Source organism: Macrosteles quadrilineatus, unplaced genomic scaffold (genome assembly GCF_028750875.1).
Source record: "Macrosteles quadrilineatus isolate MER2022 unplaced genomic scaffold, UCM_ALF_1.0 Scaffold_10__1_contigs__length_6754688, whole genome shotgun sequence".
NCBI lineage: Eukaryota > Metazoa > Arthropoda > Insecta > Hemiptera > Cicadellidae > Macrosteles > Macrosteles quadrilineatus.
This window is the reverse complement of record NW_026542603.1, coordinates 4,061,568-4,081,161: the sequence shown is the minus strand read 5'-3', so window position 1 is coordinate 4,081,161 and position 19,594 is coordinate 4,061,568. Positions and strand designations below refer to the sequence as shown.

Sequence of the window (19,594 nt, the reverse complement as noted above, 5' to 3'; positions counted from 1 at the left end):
CAAGGGATTGCATATAGCAATTTGTATTTGTAATGGTTGGAAAGTATTTCCGATAACATCATGATATTTATACATTTAACTTACATTCTTTCAAAAGTGTACGATTATTTTTTATTGTTTTTGTCAGATAATGTTATTTTTCTGATTTGAAAACCGATCAACCTATTAGTTGTCACTGTAAGTATTGTACCTATTCATTTGAGAGGCAAAGGCTAAATCAAACGAGTAGTTAATGTGTATAATATTTTTGACTATTGATACTACTTGACATTCCATTCCAATGTAAAATTTGTTGCCAGTTTGTTTAAATCCAAATCGTCGTAATGAAATTTTCTCGCATGAGGATGTTTTTTGAACGGACTATATCAGTACCACATTTATTTTTTATGTTTAATATGTCAACATTTGGTACTAATGAACTAACTTCGATAAAATGTTAAAGATTTACAAACATAAAATCTGATTTCAACCTCACATCTTTTTTAAAAGAAAGATCAATAAGGTATAAGGTCAATGGAATCTCCTGTTGTTATGTCTGTGACTACCCTTTGTCTCGTCTTCGCTGTTAGTAACCAATTTGCGTTATTTCCTCACAAAACGCTTGAGTTGAACGTAAAAGATAAATTGGCTCCTTTGTCTCGAACTCGTCGGTAACAGTTAATGCGTGATAAATGCATTATTGAACTTTATTTAAATGTTGCGCTGATTCAAAATGTGGCAAATGTGAGAAGAAAACAATAATTTTTGAAAATTTAAGTATTCAAAGCCTTCAATTAACAGATTCGAAGAATGGTTCACAAGAAGGTTTTTGAATATAGGTACACATATTTTATTACAACTCCTTCTTAAAATTATTACCATTTTAGTATTCACGTTTTCACGAGAGTAAATTAAAAGGTTTTGTAAAGATATTCGCCAAAATTTCCTGGAAATGTAAAATTAAAATATTATGAAAATACTCCTACATAAATAATTTAATAGTCATAAGGGGTTATTATTTTTCAACTGAAGATAAAACTGAACTTGGATTCTTCGTGTTAAATTGAATAAAAATGTTATTACTGTTCAATGAACAGCGTTCACTTCTGATAACGGTTTTCACCAACAGGACAGTATAATGAATAATTTTTAGTTATTGAAAAGGGTTTTTATTTTTTTGTACAAGTTTAAACTTTAACAAGTCTATTTAAGGTTATATAGAGTAAACAATAATTTCATAATCAATTTGTTCTCAAATCATAAATCTTGAGAGCCTTTCTAGAGTATGATGTATCTTTTTAGAGCCTTTCTAGAGTACGGTGGTTGGTATCATTGGAAAATCACCTTACGCTAATTATGCCAAGAGGAAAAGCTTGAAAATTGTAAATTTCTCTCAAAGTCAAACGTGTTATAAAAGTTGAACTATTTTCATTATTTTCTCTTTTGTTCGAACCGATAAAAATGTAAGACGCAGCGCCTGGATCTGTCATTCCGTTTCTCTCCCGCATTTAAGTCCGGCCACGTAGAGCCGTAGAGCACCGGATCACACAAATCCTGGACCCCATTAACGGACTAGAGCACTTTTAGTTACCTCCAAAATCTCAAGTATGCATTGTTAGGCGGGAAAATTGGCGGGTAAATAAATGAAGTGTCATTTCAAAGTATGAATTGAGAGGAAGATTACTCTGTGAAAAATATGTAACTGGATTACTATTTTGTTACAATGGTAATTAAAGAGATGCTTTACGTAAAAATAAACAGCCTTTAACATTATTTAAACAAATATTGTTGAACCAATGATGAATATTACATTTTAAAATTATTAAGGCTTTGTTAGTGAACCTGTGTACGTTAAGTGAGGGACTAGGTATTACCGTAGTATTCATGCATTGGTTTTATCTATATAGTCAATGGACCTAGGTACATCAGAATCTTTAGTCGATTCCTATGAATTTTCATTTAAGAAACCCGTTTCGTGAACCAGATATATATGAATATATATATTTTAAATTAGATAAACAGCTTTCCATTAGCGACATTCAGAAACTCAAAATGCTTTTGTTTGATGTTATATGCACCATCATAATTCAATCCCTTGCTAATTACAAGGTATCCATATATTTATGAAATATGATTCTACATAGAAAAAATTGAGTTTTGTGTGAAAAACATATTATCTACTTTTAGAAATAATTACTTTTAATATGTGAATACTTTTTTGTAAGTAATTACTTTTATAAATATAGAAAGCTGTGTGTTCGGTGAACTCAGTCAACACAATTACAGACATTTGTCAGGAAACAGTGAAAAATGATGTAAAACATTAGCAGAACTGAAAATATGTTATAAAGTGCTATAAAGTTTCAGTTCTTTCTTTTAGCAAATTTCCCTATAGGGAAGTAGGTATTACCGTAGGTAGCAATGTAAGACCTGGAGCCGGGACCGATATAATTTTCATTTTGATGTCCCTAGAGACCAAAAACGCTATTCGTTCAAATTTGTATATTTGTAATTAATCTTTTTAAGTTAACACGTTAGCTTGAGTAGTTTTTGTCCCATTTTGATGAAATTTGGTTTGAATGTGTCAGGCGAGATAAACTTGATTGGGTTCGCAAACCAGAGCTTGATCGGACCATTGGAACAGGGTTTACAGGGGGTTTTATGGGAGTAAAAATTAGGCTTTAAATCACAAAATTTACCAGTTTACCTCTAGAACATTTTAAAGCAGTTAAAAAGGTTTAGAATTGCAAAGTGTTTTTTAACGTTTTTTGGTTACGGAGAAAATTCAAAAATTGGAAATTTAAAAAACCCATGTTATTATTATGGAAAATGTTGTAGTTTGCTTGTTTATGGAAATAATATCATTAAACTTGGGAATTTGTTTTTATACTAAGCTGCTAATAGTTAACTAAAAAAACACTTAAGCAGCCTCCCTGTAGCAGCAAACCTATTAACCTATTTTAATTGAAATCGTTAAACCAAATGTTATTAAAATAGATTTTTTTGAAAATCAATTGATGCATAAGGATATTTGCTTAGTCTACAAGTTTGCTGCGGCGGGTGACTTACTACTAATTGAATTAATAATTAAATTACACTGTTTCTGATATTTCAACTACTGTGCTCAGTGTTAGGTGTTTAACTACTCAAGAATTGGTTTGACAAACGTTCTGGAGTAAATGGATACAACCATTACACGAAAATAATATTATCATTGAACAAACATCACCGTTACTTTAGAAAAAATTAAATTGTTATTCTTCTGATACAGTCAAGTAAAAATAACACATAGCCGTGGAACTAGATAGCCAAATTACCCTGCACGATTATTTTGGTTGAAAATAATAATGAACCTAAAACAGCAGGAAACAACAAGAATTGATCATAGTTTGAATTCTCTAAACTTCTAATATTTGAGTAATTAGTTCGTCTTCTAGCGTACAGTCTGAAGCAAGTCAATTAATGACATCAGCAGCTCACATCAGCACATTATCCCTGCTGAAGCAATCACCGAGCCAACTCAAGTGTGCGCTGAGCGCTGATATTTCACGTGACATGCTAATTATCTGAATTGTTCATTCCTAATAGAATAATGTCCCAAAATATTGAAATTTTTTTAAAAGCTTATTTTTTGTTTGACTGGGACGGGTGGCGTCGTCCTGTAATCCAGCTACTAGGAGGTCACGAATTGTGGATATTTATAGGGATGCACTGTGGATGCGATGCTCACTGGTGTGGATTAACGTCCGCACTAGTGAGTACTACGACTATCCGCAGTACTATCCTGATAATTAGACCAATTCGTAAATTACAAGGAAAAATGTGGTTCGGATTCCACTATAAACTGTAGGTCCCTTAGTTGCCATTAGCTGTATGGGCTATTAATTAACAGCTGTGTCTAAGGAACATGTCGGCCTTAGTCACTAACAAGACTACAAGATCGCGCCACTCATCCTACACTCATCCTTCACTCATATTTGGGTTAAAATACGCACATAGTGGCGTCCCCATCTTAAATAATTGATAATTGATAATTGATTGTTTAAACTTAAAAAATTTAAAAAATGAAAAAGGCCAATACAATAAGAATTAAAATTACAAGATTCAAGATTTAAGGTTTCTGGAGGGGTTTCCTCCCTTTAATACACGAAACTCTTTTGTTATACTACAGATTCTTTATTCTGTGGTTATATCAATCTCACCAGGATAGGTTAAATTTAGATATGTAAACAAAATTTTAATTGAAATTAATTATTAAAAATTACCAAACCTAACCTGGTCTGTTTGGTATAACAGAAAAGTACTAATAAAACTTGGTAGTAGTTTTAAGTCGTGTTTTTACCATATAAAATCCATCAAATATGTGCTTTCTTTTTGTAAAAAGCATTAGTTATTTCCATAAGAAGCAAAAATATAGGTTTCAATATTTTTACTTTCATAACTTAATTTCATAAACCATAACAACCCTAATACGCCACTTAAAATATATTACTTTTTGTTCGCGTAACCTATGATTAAGATATTTTAAACATATTTTACTAACTTGGAGGTAACTTTAAGTTTCCAGTCTACTAAGTGTTAAGTATACTACTAAAAATTGATTCACCTTCCTGTACATGGAGATAAACAGAAGAATAAAAATGACTCGCCCTCAATATAACTTGGGAAACAGAACACCTAGGATTAATCATAAAGTTTAAATTTCTTTAACAACTTGCTAAAGACGTAATATATTAGACAGTAGTTTGTAAACACCGATTAATTGTAGAAACATTTTCCTCTCTTTACTTCAGTTCAAAACATAACTGTAGTTTTAGAAATGACCACTAATAGTTTTCATGCTTAGAGGAAAGGTTATCGACATGCAGATTAAACCAGAAACGAAAACAGTTTGTTCTAAAGAAGTTACTGACTTATCACAAAACCCCCCGAGCCAAAGTTCATAAAGAAAGTTGTTTGTAATTTTTCTTGATTATGTCATGTAATCAGGGTTTTTACTGCAGTGATAACATTCATTCAAGTGGTTTAAGCCAGTATATTTCCATGTCTGTGAAGGATTGAACCAGCAGGCCTTACCAGATCGTTTTGAGATATGAACCGTAAGTATTGTATTTAAACTACTATCAGATCACAGGGTTTTAAAGATGTTAATCAGATAAGCAGACCTTGGCCTTTTATTTCCATAAGTAATTAGCAATCTGGTGATATCATAAAATTGTTTTGTCAACAACTGTGTTTAGAAATGTTTTTGCATATATACTTTGCTAATTGGGTATTGTATACGATTTTTTAATGATAAAAAATTCTTTAAGTTTACCCCTCAACTTTATTTTGTTTCTGAACAACAGCTATTTGCCTGTTAACTTAAATGACACATTGGCAACAAATATTTTCGATTTATTTAAGTAGTTTATTATGGAACAAAAAAAGTATTTGGGTAATACGCCACATTCAGATTTCTTGGAATTTCCTTTGTTTTCTTTCTTAATAGTATTATTTTGAAGAAGAAAAAAAACATTCCTAGATAGTATAAAGACAATATTTTTATTTTGTTTTAACTAGGTCTAAAGTTGTTGACATAATATGAAGAAATATGTTTTATGTAATTGACGCTGGTAATACCCTTAAACTTTCAATTTGTGAAAATACAATGTAATAGGGAGACAATACTTTAGACAAATGATAAGTCTGCTAGAAAATATTTAATTAACAGTTTACTAAATAATTAAACTTCTGCAGCTGACCAACAATTCACTGATCAGTTCATTTTCAATCTAGATTGTAATTGTGAATGCCTAAGATGGAAAAAAATCTTCACTCCAAGGTAATAATTTAGTTTCAAGCTTTATGGGAGAAATCAGGCTCTTATTATACCAACAATAAATTTAAAACATTGAAATTATTTCGTTTCTTAACAACCTTTTACCATTTTAATCAAAAAAATATTTACCAAGGAAGTTTTTAATCCGTTCACAGTCAATAAATGAAGCAAACCTATTCCTAAATCGCAGAATACCCAGTAACTGATGTTTGTAAATAAAATATTCGTTTGCTGAAAGTTTGAACTAATATTAAATGATGGTTGCATGTTGGATGGACATTTTAAGATGACACAAGATTACGCCTCCCAAGTCAACAACTAGCCTCCTCATGGAGATAACGACTATATATAGTCGGACTTAGGACCGCACAGTTTTTAGTCGTCGTCGGTCGTGTTCCGAGTCGTCTATCTCCTTCTCTCTGTCCACGTCTTCACTTAAAATCAATTGTGAGTATTTTACAAGCTACTCTGAGCCAAAATACACGAACCTTACATTTGTTAACTTTTTTATCGGATGAAATAAGGTACCTTATGTGAAAAAATAATTAGTATTTGATTTGAACATAAGAATATGGCGTAAAATTAAATATGTTTTTCCTTTGTACAAAAATCGGTGATATTTTCAACACAAATTTGTTCACTCGAATTTTAAAGGATTTTAGCAGTTCATAGCGTAAACATTATTTAACTTTCTATTGTGGTTACAATTATCTAATTATCTTGTTTTGTACTCATTTACTGTTTTTAAGTAAATAAAAATGTATTTACCAACCAAAGGAGTTCTTGCCTTTCGTAGTAAGTATTGTTTGTTTTTTAAAAGACTCACTCAATTTTGCAGTAAAATAAAAATTGTAGTTAGTATGTTGTCAGAATATTTGGGGTAGTCATAACTTTAAGCACATAACTATTCGTTTGTCGATATTTAAAAAGAATTCCCTATGAAAATAGAAAATTAATAATCTTTTGATTCATGTAAGTTGGTATAAAATTTACACAATTTTATGCTGGGGCTTAAAGATAATAATTAACTATCAAATATATTTATTTTACTTAACAACCTATTTACGATATTGAATTTCTAACACTTTACAAAACCTTTCTCTCTTTGTTCGTCAACGTATGTGGAGTCGTGCAACTAAAACAAACTGCTTAAAATTGCATTTATACATTTAACTTGTCACATTTATAAACAGTACATAGCAACAATTAACATGTAATAATAATTTTAGGCCTAAATAGTCAAGAAATAGAAACATTTCGTAAATTTTATCTTTTAAAAAGAAAAGTCTACGTATTTTAGTTCGTGATTAACTATGTTTTAATTTAGATGGAAAAAACTTGAATATGAAACTTTATTATATTTGATTTTATCATACAAACATAGTTACATCAGAGTAATTGATTGCACTAAGGTAATCAGCATAAACACCGCATAGAGCCACTCTAAGTGTCATGGACGTATTGATGTTGTCAGTAGGGTAGTGAAGGGGGTCATGGGGGGGGGGGGGTTATAGGAGCAGTGTCAAAACATAGGTGCCATTGATTGATAAGGTGTTTATAGAGTAAACAGTTTAACGCAGGATCTTCAAACAAGGCTATAGACTCGGATTTTGCATCAATCTGTACATCATACGGTTCGAATCACCATTTAGAAGAGATTTCATTCTTTTTATATGAAACTAGGATTAATTATCTTAGTTACTGATCATGAAGAGTGTTTTAAAATACTTTATTTATATTTGAAGCTTTCTGATATTACATAACATTTGTTGCTGATGTATAAATGTTTGATTGCATCTTTAAACAAATTTTTAGTACTAACTTCTTATTTATGTAATAGGCAACAAGAGCTTATAATTTCTATTGATTTCGTGTAGATAGATAACTTGTCAATTTTGGTGTAAATTGAAAGTAATTCCAGAGAACGGTTTAGCTAAGTGATTCCTAGTTATACACGTTACACATAATTCCTAGTTATCTTCAAGGAAATGTCTGTACCTCATCCGTCCAAATAAATGACTTACGACTTACAAATACGATTATTATTAAATTAAGCTCGTTCTTGTGAAGTGGATTAACACAAATAACAAGACTTTAGAAACTATGTTTATGAAATATTAATAGTGCCCTGTTATATTTGGGTGTAGAAAATTTTCTCCTTGAATATTTAGTGTGTGATTATTTTCTACGTATGAAGGGTTGGATTTATTCAATAGGTAAAAAAGTACGATTTCATATTGTTAATGACCATATATGTTAGATTTCAAAACTGTTCGATACATTAGGCAATATAATTTAGTATGATACGAGTAAATATACGTAACCTCGATCCTCTCCTATATGAAACAGGCACGAAAGCATAAAGTAAAAAGATAAAGGTTAGATTTCGTGAACGTTGATTTAAAGCAAATAGGAAAATTCCATATCAAAGTAAATTTGCAAAAGTGATAGCTGTCATACATTACGTAAATGCTTTCGAGATAATTGTTTAACTATATTTAGTGTTATCACGCTCAAAGATATGCAGAAGGCTATCGCCCCGGGATTGGACTTAGGGTCAGTGGTACATTTCACAAGAACGTGATTGAATTTGCTTTTTTCTTTTCATGATTTTAATTAAGCTTATGGAAAAAAAGCTAAATGGAAAAAAACACTGTAAATGAGGAGAAGAATTTAGAGCGAAAAAGAAAGAACGGCACAATATGATAGTGCATAATCCTATCACTTAGATAAGTTAAGTGATAGTACGTCTATTAACACAAAAACATATATTTTCACTTATACTGTTAACTCTCAAGACGGTAAATATTACCTATAAAAAAGATGAAAAGTGATGATAAATTTCGATTGGACACTACAATCGTCATCAGACCCAACAGACGTTATCGATCCCCACTTGCCACATTTTATTTACCTTGTTTGTAGTACAAGTGTAGAATATACGTTTGTGACGAAATACTCCAGTTTGCCCGTTGATACTGCATACAGATTATATAGCCTTGGGGTGAAATTGTGTTAGCTAGGATTACTAACTTTTTACTTTTATAATAATTAATGTACGGTATTCAGAAAGAGGAATTATAAATAATTATGTTTACGTTCAATAGCGTTTATAGCAAAAATGCAAAAAACTCTTAACCATGCAAAAACGTATAGTTGGATCGTCGGTAATCCTTTACTTTTCCTTAAAAACTAAGTTAATGCAGTGAAGTGGGGGGATTAATAATAGTAGCGCATGTTTTTATATTTTTTATGTTAAGCAGATACTGGCTTACTTTGTATTTTAATCATACGATATTTAGGCCTACTCAACCAACTCATTCCTTTGAGATCAAGATATAGCCTCCTAACCCAACGTTTAAAACAGCGACCAAATCAATAGTACTTACAAGCAATAAATAAAACTAGTGCACCTGTTGCTCGAATTCGAGCAATTGCAAATATTAAAGGAGTTTTTTTTTTTACGAATAACAGTCACAATTTCCGTTGACTTAAAAGAGTCAACTCAAAGATAATGTAATCATCACTTCACTCCAGTTATCGAAACTGGAAACGAACTCACTCTGAAAACGAACACTCTTGTGTGTATCATGTGTTAACTACGAACAGCTGTAATTAATACAAATTATTCGTCTGTTTAAGTATACAAAATCTTTTCTTTATAAGAATTACATTGGGATTTTGATGGCCTGTGGGGCAAAGCCCGAATTTGTGACAAAAATTTGTAAAAGGGGGCGTCTACAAAAAAAATACTAAATTTTGACACCTCGTTTGTAAAAATCCGTCAATTATTAACGGAGGAGTAGTGTTCCGTAGAAATCGCATTCACGTATTATATATAAGGATTATTAATTGTATATTTGTTTATATATATTTGTATATTTTTATATTTGATGTAGATATTATGCCGGAAGCGACTCACGTCTCCAGACTGGCTCACACCTGTCCCAACCAACACAGATGCCTGCAGAAGGTCTGCATGGAGCAAACACAGAACCAGGACACTTTTCTGTTCACATCAGAGTCTGTCGGGGAAGGCCACCCTGGTAAGATCACACACTGTTTAAGTATAATTTTGTATTGAATTAACATACATTTTTTATAATAATTCTTGTATGCTAGCAATGAAAGAGGCATGGCATGTAGCTTTTAATTAATAGAGTCCTAAAATACAGAGATGGTCCTCAATTAGAATTCATTGTGTAGCCCCTGAACTGTTTAGATTATTATTTAAGTTGCATACCTCTACGTCCATAGTTCAAGATAGTGTGGTAAAACTCACAACGTTTCACCATACTCTAATGAACTGTGGACGAAAACCATTGTACCTTAAATAATAGTCTAAGGTTCTCATTGTTGTAAAGGGGGACACACCGCTGCTTCATGCTACTATTGCAGCGAGTGTAGCCTACCTAGGGTTCTCTATAAACATGGCCACCTTAATTTAAAATATCACCAATTTAAATTTAATAAAATAAATCCATCCGTACTATCAAATGTGCAACTGTTTTCATGCTACACAAAAACATTAGGTGATATTTGTGGGTACATAAAAAGTTGTTTATCTTCGGAATATAACGCACAATAAATGGTGTGCTTATGTATATTCTTAGTTTACCAGTTATTTGGTTAAGATCAAGATTGATATCAGAAGAAATGACTTAGTTTGAAATTTGCTGGCAGAAAAGAGCTGACTACTTGTGCCAACGTTTGGCTTAATTTAATTTTCCTGCTCTTACAGATGAACATGTTTACGTTATTAAATTTACTTAAAAATTTACAAAAGGGTGACTACTGTACATATCACCCATATTATCTGAAAGGATGAATATGAAAATACATGACATCGTAGGATGATGCCACCCCTATTCATGACGTCACCATTGTTTAAACGCAGAACACGTCATTGTTTGATATGCTGATTATTAATCGAGTGTATTGTTGTTCCCAGACAAGATGTGCGATCAGATAAGTGACGCCATATTGGACGCTCATTTGAAGCAGGACCCGGACGCTAGAGTGGCTTGTGGTAAGTGTGATGTTTACTGATCGTTGTAATCATTTTAATACGCTCGTAAGAAAACTGCAAGGACTTAAGAGACTAACAAAACAAATAAAAATCACATATTACCAAAAATTTATTAGTCATAAATTTAAAAGACGAAAAATAATGTCACGTGGAGTCATGCTGCTCTTAAACTTAGGGAAAATCTTTATTATAAATATTAGTTAAAAAACGTTATTACTTGTTTATTAAAAAATTAAAAATAAACTAGCAATACAGAGCCACATAATGTGTAACTTTGTTTCCAATGTTTCTTAACAGTCTCGAATATTGAGTCTGCTCTCCAAAATCTGAAAGTATGTACCGTTTTGTGTCTACTATATAGTTGATTTTTTCAAAGTTACCAGTCTGAAATAGTATTTCTAACTGAATACGAGCGTCTAAATATACACATCAGACAATCAATTACTAACTAATTACTTTGCAACAGTTGATGAGGCATTCGTGAGTCCATAATGTCATTTAAATACTAAAATTTAAAAGAGGCTATAAAATAATACTCAAATATCTATGACACTCAGTTCTATGTTGTAATATTTTTTGCAGAAACGGTAACCAAGACGGGGATGGTGTTGTTGTGTGGTGAGATCACATCTAAGGCGGTTGTTGACTACCAACAAATAGTCAGAGACACAGTCAAACACATCGGCTACGACAACTCCTCAAAAGGTATTTGCCTTCTTTAAACCAAGTCAAGCTGATGAACCTCATTATAAACTATAGCATATCTTACACCACGTAAACTATAGTAGTAACAAAAAGCTAAGTCATAAAATAACATTTTGGACTGTAGTGCCCTATGTGGATAGCTCAATTCTTACCAAATAGGCTATAACTGGTCAGTATGTATGGGTAGATCTGATTCAGTATCCAGTCAATTATATTGAAACTAGGTTAAAATATACGTAAAACTACATTTGGTACAATATTAAAAGAAATTTAGAACAAAATCAACAACGTGTATTAGGAGCATTCCCTTGTGTTTATCATTGTATTTTGTATAACTTAACTAATACAGCCAGAAACTAACTATCCAGACCATTACTGTTATAACTCAGAACCAATTGAAATACCGCATGCAGTTTTGAACGGTCATATAAGCTACTGCATATTCTCAGTATCCCTTTATAAATGGCTGATTTTTTCGTTGTGAACATTATAGCCACTTAGCTTCATAATGTTTTAAAACAGTACACGAACGCATTGTTAAAACGATTTCTCATGGATTGAATGTGGATTTATTTAGATCATAAGTGCCACTTTTACCACAAAGGTAAATAATGAAGAATGAAAACTAATAGCCAAATAAACCAAGTAACATTTCAAGTTTAGAAAGTTTAGCCTTAAACTAAGAGTACTGTACATCCATCTATTAATTAAGTATGCGAGCAAAGCAATTTAAGTACTTGTAGTGTGTACTACTCTAAGTTTAACACCAGAGAAGTATGTTACATCTCTGTGTTTAGACATAGTTAAAATAAATTTATTACATCTTAAAATATAGCCATTATTTAGTAACTTAATCAAACACTACTTGAGCCTTGAGTCTTGTGTGGATAATTTTGACCAATTTACATTAACATGTTTTGGAGTCCTAACCTATATAAGGTTAAAGTTATGAAATGAAATGAAATGAAATATTATTTATTTATACAGGCAAAAGTTAGGGCCACATGGTCTTTCTTACACTTAACCTGTCATAAATATAACACATATATTTTAACAATTACATTAATATACAACAAAAACAAAATCTAAATCATGGATACAGAAACATTAACAAAAGAAAATTTTAGTGTATAGATGGGCGATAGGGAGTCTAGTTAATCAAAATGCGTGAAAATAAATCCTGGTTTTGATTTTTTTCCCATTTAACACGATAAACATTTGCATAGCGTCAACCACGATTACTGTTTTATCAAATTCGTTATGCTATTATACATGTGTGCCTTATTTTAAAATAAAAACTAGCGTCTAGACGGTTTTCTTTGACATAATCTAACACGTGAAATCTATGTGACATCGAATATACTTAATATTTCACACTAACTTTTACAATTGAGGTACCTCCTGGAAGAAATGTTATGCTCGGTATACAGTGGTTATAGTACTCGACTTCACCCATACAAGCTGATTCGATCCAATTTGGATCCAATCTGGACTCGTATGCAATTTGTTCATGGTTTATTAATTAATTTTTGCTATCAAAAAGCCGACATTGGGATCAGGTGGTCTAGTAGTATAGCTAGAGGCTTCGGAGTCCAAGGTCCCGGGTTCAAATCCAGGCAATCACCAATTGATTTTATCCATGTGATGATGCCACGACCTCTAGGGTTAGTCTGAAGTAGTTCCGACGTTAGTAACTGGACCAGGGCTTGGCCCAAAAAAAAACCCAAAAATGTTCAACAGTGCAGTAAACACAAAACGCATATGCACATTAATTTTACATCGTGTAAACTCAACAGTCTTTATAAAAAGTGACTTTGTTGTTGTTTAGGGTTTGACTACAGGACTTGCAACGTGCTTGTTGCCTTGGAACAACAATCGCCTAACATTGCCAGTGGCGTCCATGTGGACAGAGAGGAGGATGATATAGGAGCAGGTGACCAGGTAATGTACAATCAGCTGGTAGACTTGTATATTCGTACGTAAAACTGTTTATGTTGGGTAAAATATGCATTTATTTATAAGCAACCTCTCAACAGGGTATAGGGGTGACCAGGTAATATGCATTTAGCTGGCTTATATATTCGGCTGTATATTCGTACAATGAAAACGTTTATGGAGTGTAAATGAATTTCTTTATAGGCAACCTGTCAATGTAAAACTTGCAATCTTACATACTTCAATATTATACTCATACTACGTAATACGATGACTAAATAAATTAACAGTACAAATAAAAGATTTTAATAACCATACCAAACACATGAATGAGTTAATCTGGATTGGTTATCACACTTATTTTACAGCCATTTTTTACAGCCTCGACGCTTTAACGACTCAAGGTTTGTTTATACAAATAATTGTACAACGTTATGCCGAAAAAAGAAATCAACTTCTTCCGATCTCTTCTATACTTGGTTTAGTCCATAGCATAGAACATAAAATACTGTTATGTTTCGAAACACTAACACAGGTATTGACAAGTCTTTGGAGTGTAGTTGAGATCTATTTCCTTTGAAGTACGTCTCACGACCTCAGTATCGAACTAGGACACAGTTTTGGTTGTTTTCAGAGTAAATTTTGCTGTTAGTTCTCTCTTATCTGTTCGCATTAAAACAATGCTTGGCTGGGATTTAGGTTCTGTACTGGAAGTGGCAGAAATGAGTATATTTTCTTATATAGTATAAAGACCTGCCTATTAGTTGCTTATCTGGTTGCAGCAGAGAATCAAAAAGTCAAACCCAAACATTTCTTCTAATGGAATTCAATTTCCTGACTTCAGTGACACATCAGACTACCCACCTTCCTCAATGCTCCTTTAATAATATAATTATTTAATACCCTTGGGTTTCAACTATCACGTAGTATTGCAAACCTCGGTAAGATAACAATACCTCATAAGACCTTGATAAGACCATATAAGACCTTGATAACATGTTTTATTTGACAATCCGCAGAAGATACTCCCTATCAAGGTTCTAATGTAGGGCTGCTCTAAACACTGATTATAAAATAAAATAAAAATACGTAATGTGTGAAACTACTCGTTTATTGTCTCATTAGTAAGCAACAGGAAAACAGAAATCTCTCTTAGCTTTAATTTTGTGTATAATTAAGTAATTCATTATTCGAGTGATTGAATTACTTTAATACCATATGTTGTTTATTACATTTAAAAGTGTCTGTAACTATTGTGTGTTTATTTTAAGGGCCTGATGTTCGGATATGCTACAGACGAGACCGAGGAGTGTATGCCTCTTACTGTGGTTCTGTCTCACAAACTCAACGAGAAGATCGCAGAACTGAGGAGGAACGGGGAGTTCCCTTGGGCCAGACCGGACACTAAAACCCAGGTAATTAGCACAATGTGGTGAGAATATATGTTACATGCATTGAAAAATCATATAGATTATTACAAGTGGGGTGAGTTTTATGTGGCCTAATTTGTTTTGAAATAATAAATTCAAAGATGCATCAAAATATTTAAAGATATTCTTGGCGTAATATACCCTTATGAACTACTTTGATGATAGATACCTATTGACAATGTGAAAAATACAGACTTAGTTAGTTTACAATTTACTACCCGAGTTTTCGAATGTCGTCCGAAAACTTGACAGTTTGAAATAGGTCACAAAGTATAGGACAAAAAGTAATATGAGAATTAGGGGAAATAGTATTTGCTGTTCTCGATTGGTTTGAAAAAAAAAACTAGTTTATGATATACCGTCATGAGATAGGTCATAGTAATGCCTATCAAGGAATAAGACAGCAATAGTGACTAAATTTATTTGTCAGGGCTCAAGTCATATGTACTATACTAATTCAAAGGGATGATTCATTCAACAAAAAAACCAATTGGATAACATTTTACTTAAAATCATTTACCAACTTTTTTACAAAAGGTACTTAAGATTCTGCTGAAAGAAAATTCTTAAATCCCTCCATCTGGAACTCTATATTCCATGATTGCTTTTCATATGAATCGTACATTATCGTTGCAATCCCGACGTAGGCTCTACATATTTTACTAGGCTCCAGACCGGTATCGTGTTCACAGTTCTTCAGACTACATTGCGGCATTATCACTTTGAAGACATCCATTTGTGTTTGGTGGCATTCGAACCTGGGACCTCGGGAACCGAATACCTGCTCTCTACCACTAGACCAGCTCACTCCCCCACATTACATTAAGATAATCTTAGCCACTATTACAATTATTAAATCTATTGCTGTAATGCCACATCATAATGTACAGATTACCTGTGAATACCGTTTCGACCAAGGAGCCTGCATCCCCTTGAGGGTTCATACCGTCGTAATCTCGGTACAACACTCCGAGGACATCACCTTGGACCAGCTACGACAACAAATCATAGAGAGGGTCGTCCAGGAAGTGATACCTGCAAGGTTCCTCGACCAAAACACCAAGATACACGTCAACCCGTGCGGGGAATTCATTGTGGGGGGACCTCAGGTATGATGACTCAAGACGTCAGAATGGTTTTATAAAGGATTTCTTCTTAACAAAACTCCTTATGTTTTGAAATTTTTTGTAAATAATATGTATATAATTTTCCTATTCTGTGCACTGTACTTACAGTATTTTTACTGGTGGATTTCATCATGAGAATAGAACAGACTCGTTAGTTTAATTGTTTTGGGAGACTTTTTATGAGGGGGGTAACGAATACTCCCGATAATTACATAATCTTTCCTTGACGTTCCACGTGTCTTCATTGAAGTAACTTTCTATTGAAACGCAAACATATTAAAACACTAGATCAGAGTTGCAGTTGTTTCTATATAACTAGGGTAAAGTAATTATATCGATATCGAGGATACAGTAACTAGTGATATCCTAATGTATTAAATAACTAATGTTATGTTTGGTTCCAAGTAATATGTATTCTAGTAGTGACGTGCTGTTGATATATCAGTATGTTTATCGTGTTGAGTAATACGTCTTATTCAAACTCCAGGAATAAATCATATTAATTTAGCAAAGCAAAATTTAGAAATATAAAAAAATATTTTCTTTGTAATTCTCCTAATTAAAGTTGCTTAAAAATGTTCAAAACATTGTGTATCCAAAATTATCCCTAAGTATTGCAGCTTATACGTTTTAAGATCCACCTAACCCAACAATATAAATCACATGCATATTGAAACATGATAAATACTGTATAGGGAGACGCTGGGCTGACAGGTCGGAAGATCATAGTGGACACCTACGGAGGCTGGGGAGCACACGGCGGAGGAGCGTTCTCAGGGAAAGACTTTACCAAAGTAGACCGCAGCGCCGCCTACGCAGCCAGATGGGTAGCTAAGTCTCTGGTAGCCGCCGGACACTGTAGGAGATGTCTGGTACAGGTATGTGAGCTTGTAGGTTGAACACACAGCAGTGTTTCAACACCTGCAGTGTTTCCTTACAGTGTTTTTGAGATGTAGTTTGGTTTTCTTTTGCTTTATTTTTTTGAGATAACGCTTAAATAAGTTTACGTATTCCTTCTATTTATAGGTTACCTACTTCCATTGGCTTAAAAGTAGAAAAGACATTTTAAAATAGTTGTTTAGCCTCCATATTACTCTATTATACTTAAAATGGCTTACAATTACTGCATATAGTAATCCTTTGTTGCTGATTTAGGCAACTAGTTTCGGTTCTTGTTTTGAACCATCTTCAGGCCTCAAGGTGTCAAGTGATCACTTCATTCGAATTTCAGGGCCTTGAGGCCTGAAGATGGTTCAAAACAAGAACCGAAACTAGTTGCCTAAATCAGCAACAAAGGATAAATACATATGCAGGTATTGTAAACCATTTTAAGTAGAAACGAAGAACAAACGCATTTTGTAAAAACCTAGTAGGTGTCCTCTAGCGTTATAAACTGTAAACATTCCCTTTCATTAAGGGAGGAAATGTCATGCATCAACGCACACAAGCGTTGCCCGACATGAAACACGCCGAATCAAGCTTTTGAATATGTAATGAGAGAAAAGGTCTACTTACTCTATGATAATGGTTACGTGTTATTAAGTTTACTATTAGTAGCAATTAGGAACAAATTTAAATGCCCCACTGTGTTTATTCCCAGTGATGGTATTCAGTAATTTCTTAATATTTTGAGCTGATACGTAGATTTGTTCATAACGCCTGTTCAAAAATAGATTTTATCACCATTGAACCGCTTTGTTAACTAAACAGCTTAAATTCATTACAGTAACATAAGGAGCTATCAGTTTTTAGACATGTAAAATAATTCCTAAATGTTTTTGCTAACTTAAAGTGTTACTCCAGTATAATTTTGTTTCTGTGCTGAATTTGTATACCTTTGGCAAATAAAATTCTGCTAAATGTGGTTTAAGTCAACCATAAGTTTACTGGTTTAGTTACTTAATCGTATATCAATAATTTCTCAATTCGAACGGTGTACAACCATTTGTTTATCAATGTGTTTAGGTGTCATACGCCATTGGTGTTGCGGAACCGATCTCTATCACCGTGTTCGACTATGGAACATCAAGCAAATCTCAGAAGGAACTCTTGGCCATCGTCAACAACAACTTTGATCTGAGGCCTGGCAAAATTGTGAGGTGAGCTTGAGTAGCTATATTAGAAAAGTATATAGGGTGATCAAGTATATAGGGGACATTGCATTATTTTTTTGTGGCATTTAAAAGTATGAATTTAGTTTTTTTCGAATGCAGCCTCCATAAATATGGCGGCCAACTTAGAAATATCTTATGGAACAACCTATATTTTAAGACTTATTTACTCTTAGCATTTTCACTCTAAACTTACTCGTTTAGGGACTATTATGCAACTATCATGCAAAATTTACAACAGAAGTAGATTGTAACTCCTAAACGAGTAGCTTTATAGAAAGAATGTCAAGAATAAAAACGTTTTTAAATTGCACATTCAATTGCATAGTTGTTTTTTGACACATGATAAAATATATGGTGTTCCATAAGAATTTTTAAAGTTGGAATTTCAGAAAACTAAATTATATTTTTTAACTGCCACAGTAAATGAATGTCCCCCATTTAATGTTTACTCTAATTATTCTTGATCACACTGTATTTAACCCATATGGACTGTCATATTACACAGTGTAATTTGTAAAGTGTAATGTGTGTGGAAGTGTAATTTGTAACATTCTACAGGTAGCGCCCAAATTTACTTATGCTCATACGAATAAGTAATGTAACAATGTGATTGTAGGAAACATTGTGCAATGGAATATGAAATAGAATACCATTTGGTCCCTAACCTATTTAACCTCTATTACAGGGATTTGAACCTACGTAATCCCGTATACCAGAAGACAAGTACATATGGTCATTTTGGGCGTGCAATCTTCCCATGGGAACAACCAAAGCAACTGAAAGAAGATTTGAAATAATCCTGTAATGTTGAATCCACTATCTGCCAAAGCTTGTTTACTCTAACTACCTGTTTCAATACGCTTTGTAATTCTACAGTTTTAAGTCTAATGTATCCTCTTATATTTTATTAACATTTGTATATACTTTTTAAGGACACGTGTTTTTATATTTACGATGGTGTATACAATTTAGTTGTTTCATGTCGTAAAACTTTGCTTAATTTTATTTTATTACTGTATGTGAATGCATTTTGCGATAAATTAAAAATTTGTCAAATAAATTATGAAAATTTGTATTTGGTACCTGATTTACGCATTCCTCGAAAATATTTAGTTATACTATTCAGCTGTAAGAAGGTAAAATAACTCTTATACGCATACTACTTCATAATCCTGATACAGATACATGTTTTAGGCTTTGTTCGGTACAGTTTTGTGATTATTTCACTAGAAACTAGTCATAGTAACCCAACATACTTTTGATTTAAGTTATTTCAAAGGGACGTGAAAAAGGAAAACTTTTATCGATTTTTAAACTTTAATGTTTTTGAATGGTACAATAATTATCAATCCAACTATTAATTATCAAATATGGATTGTGGAAACAAATTTATGTGTTGAATGGGGCTAAATCCATTGATTTTAGAAGAGTAGGACAGAAAGCCTTCCACTAAG

The 19,594-nt window shown here is 32.7% G+C and overlaps 1 protein-coding gene across 1 annotated transcript; it reads left to right on the top strand.

Moving 5' to 3' along the window:
- The first annotated feature begins 6,149 nt into the window (after positions 1-6,149).
- On the top strand, positions 6,150-19,215 carry LOC129004637 (S-adenosylmethionine synthase-like). Its single transcript, XM_054433185.1, has 10 exons — positions 6,150-6,247; positions 9,700-9,846; positions 10,752-10,829; positions 11,412-11,534; positions 13,363-13,475; positions 14,741-14,884; positions 15,790-16,008; positions 16,722-16,904; positions 17,992-18,125; positions 18,826-19,215. Exons 2-10 carry the CDS (start codon positions 9,705-9,707, stop codon positions 18,935-18,937), a joined length of 1,248 nt encoding a protein of 415 aa, XP_054289160.1. The 5' UTR covers positions 6,150-6,247; positions 9,700-9,704; the 3' UTR covers positions 18,938-19,215.
- Positions 19,216-19,594: the final 379 nt, after the last annotated feature.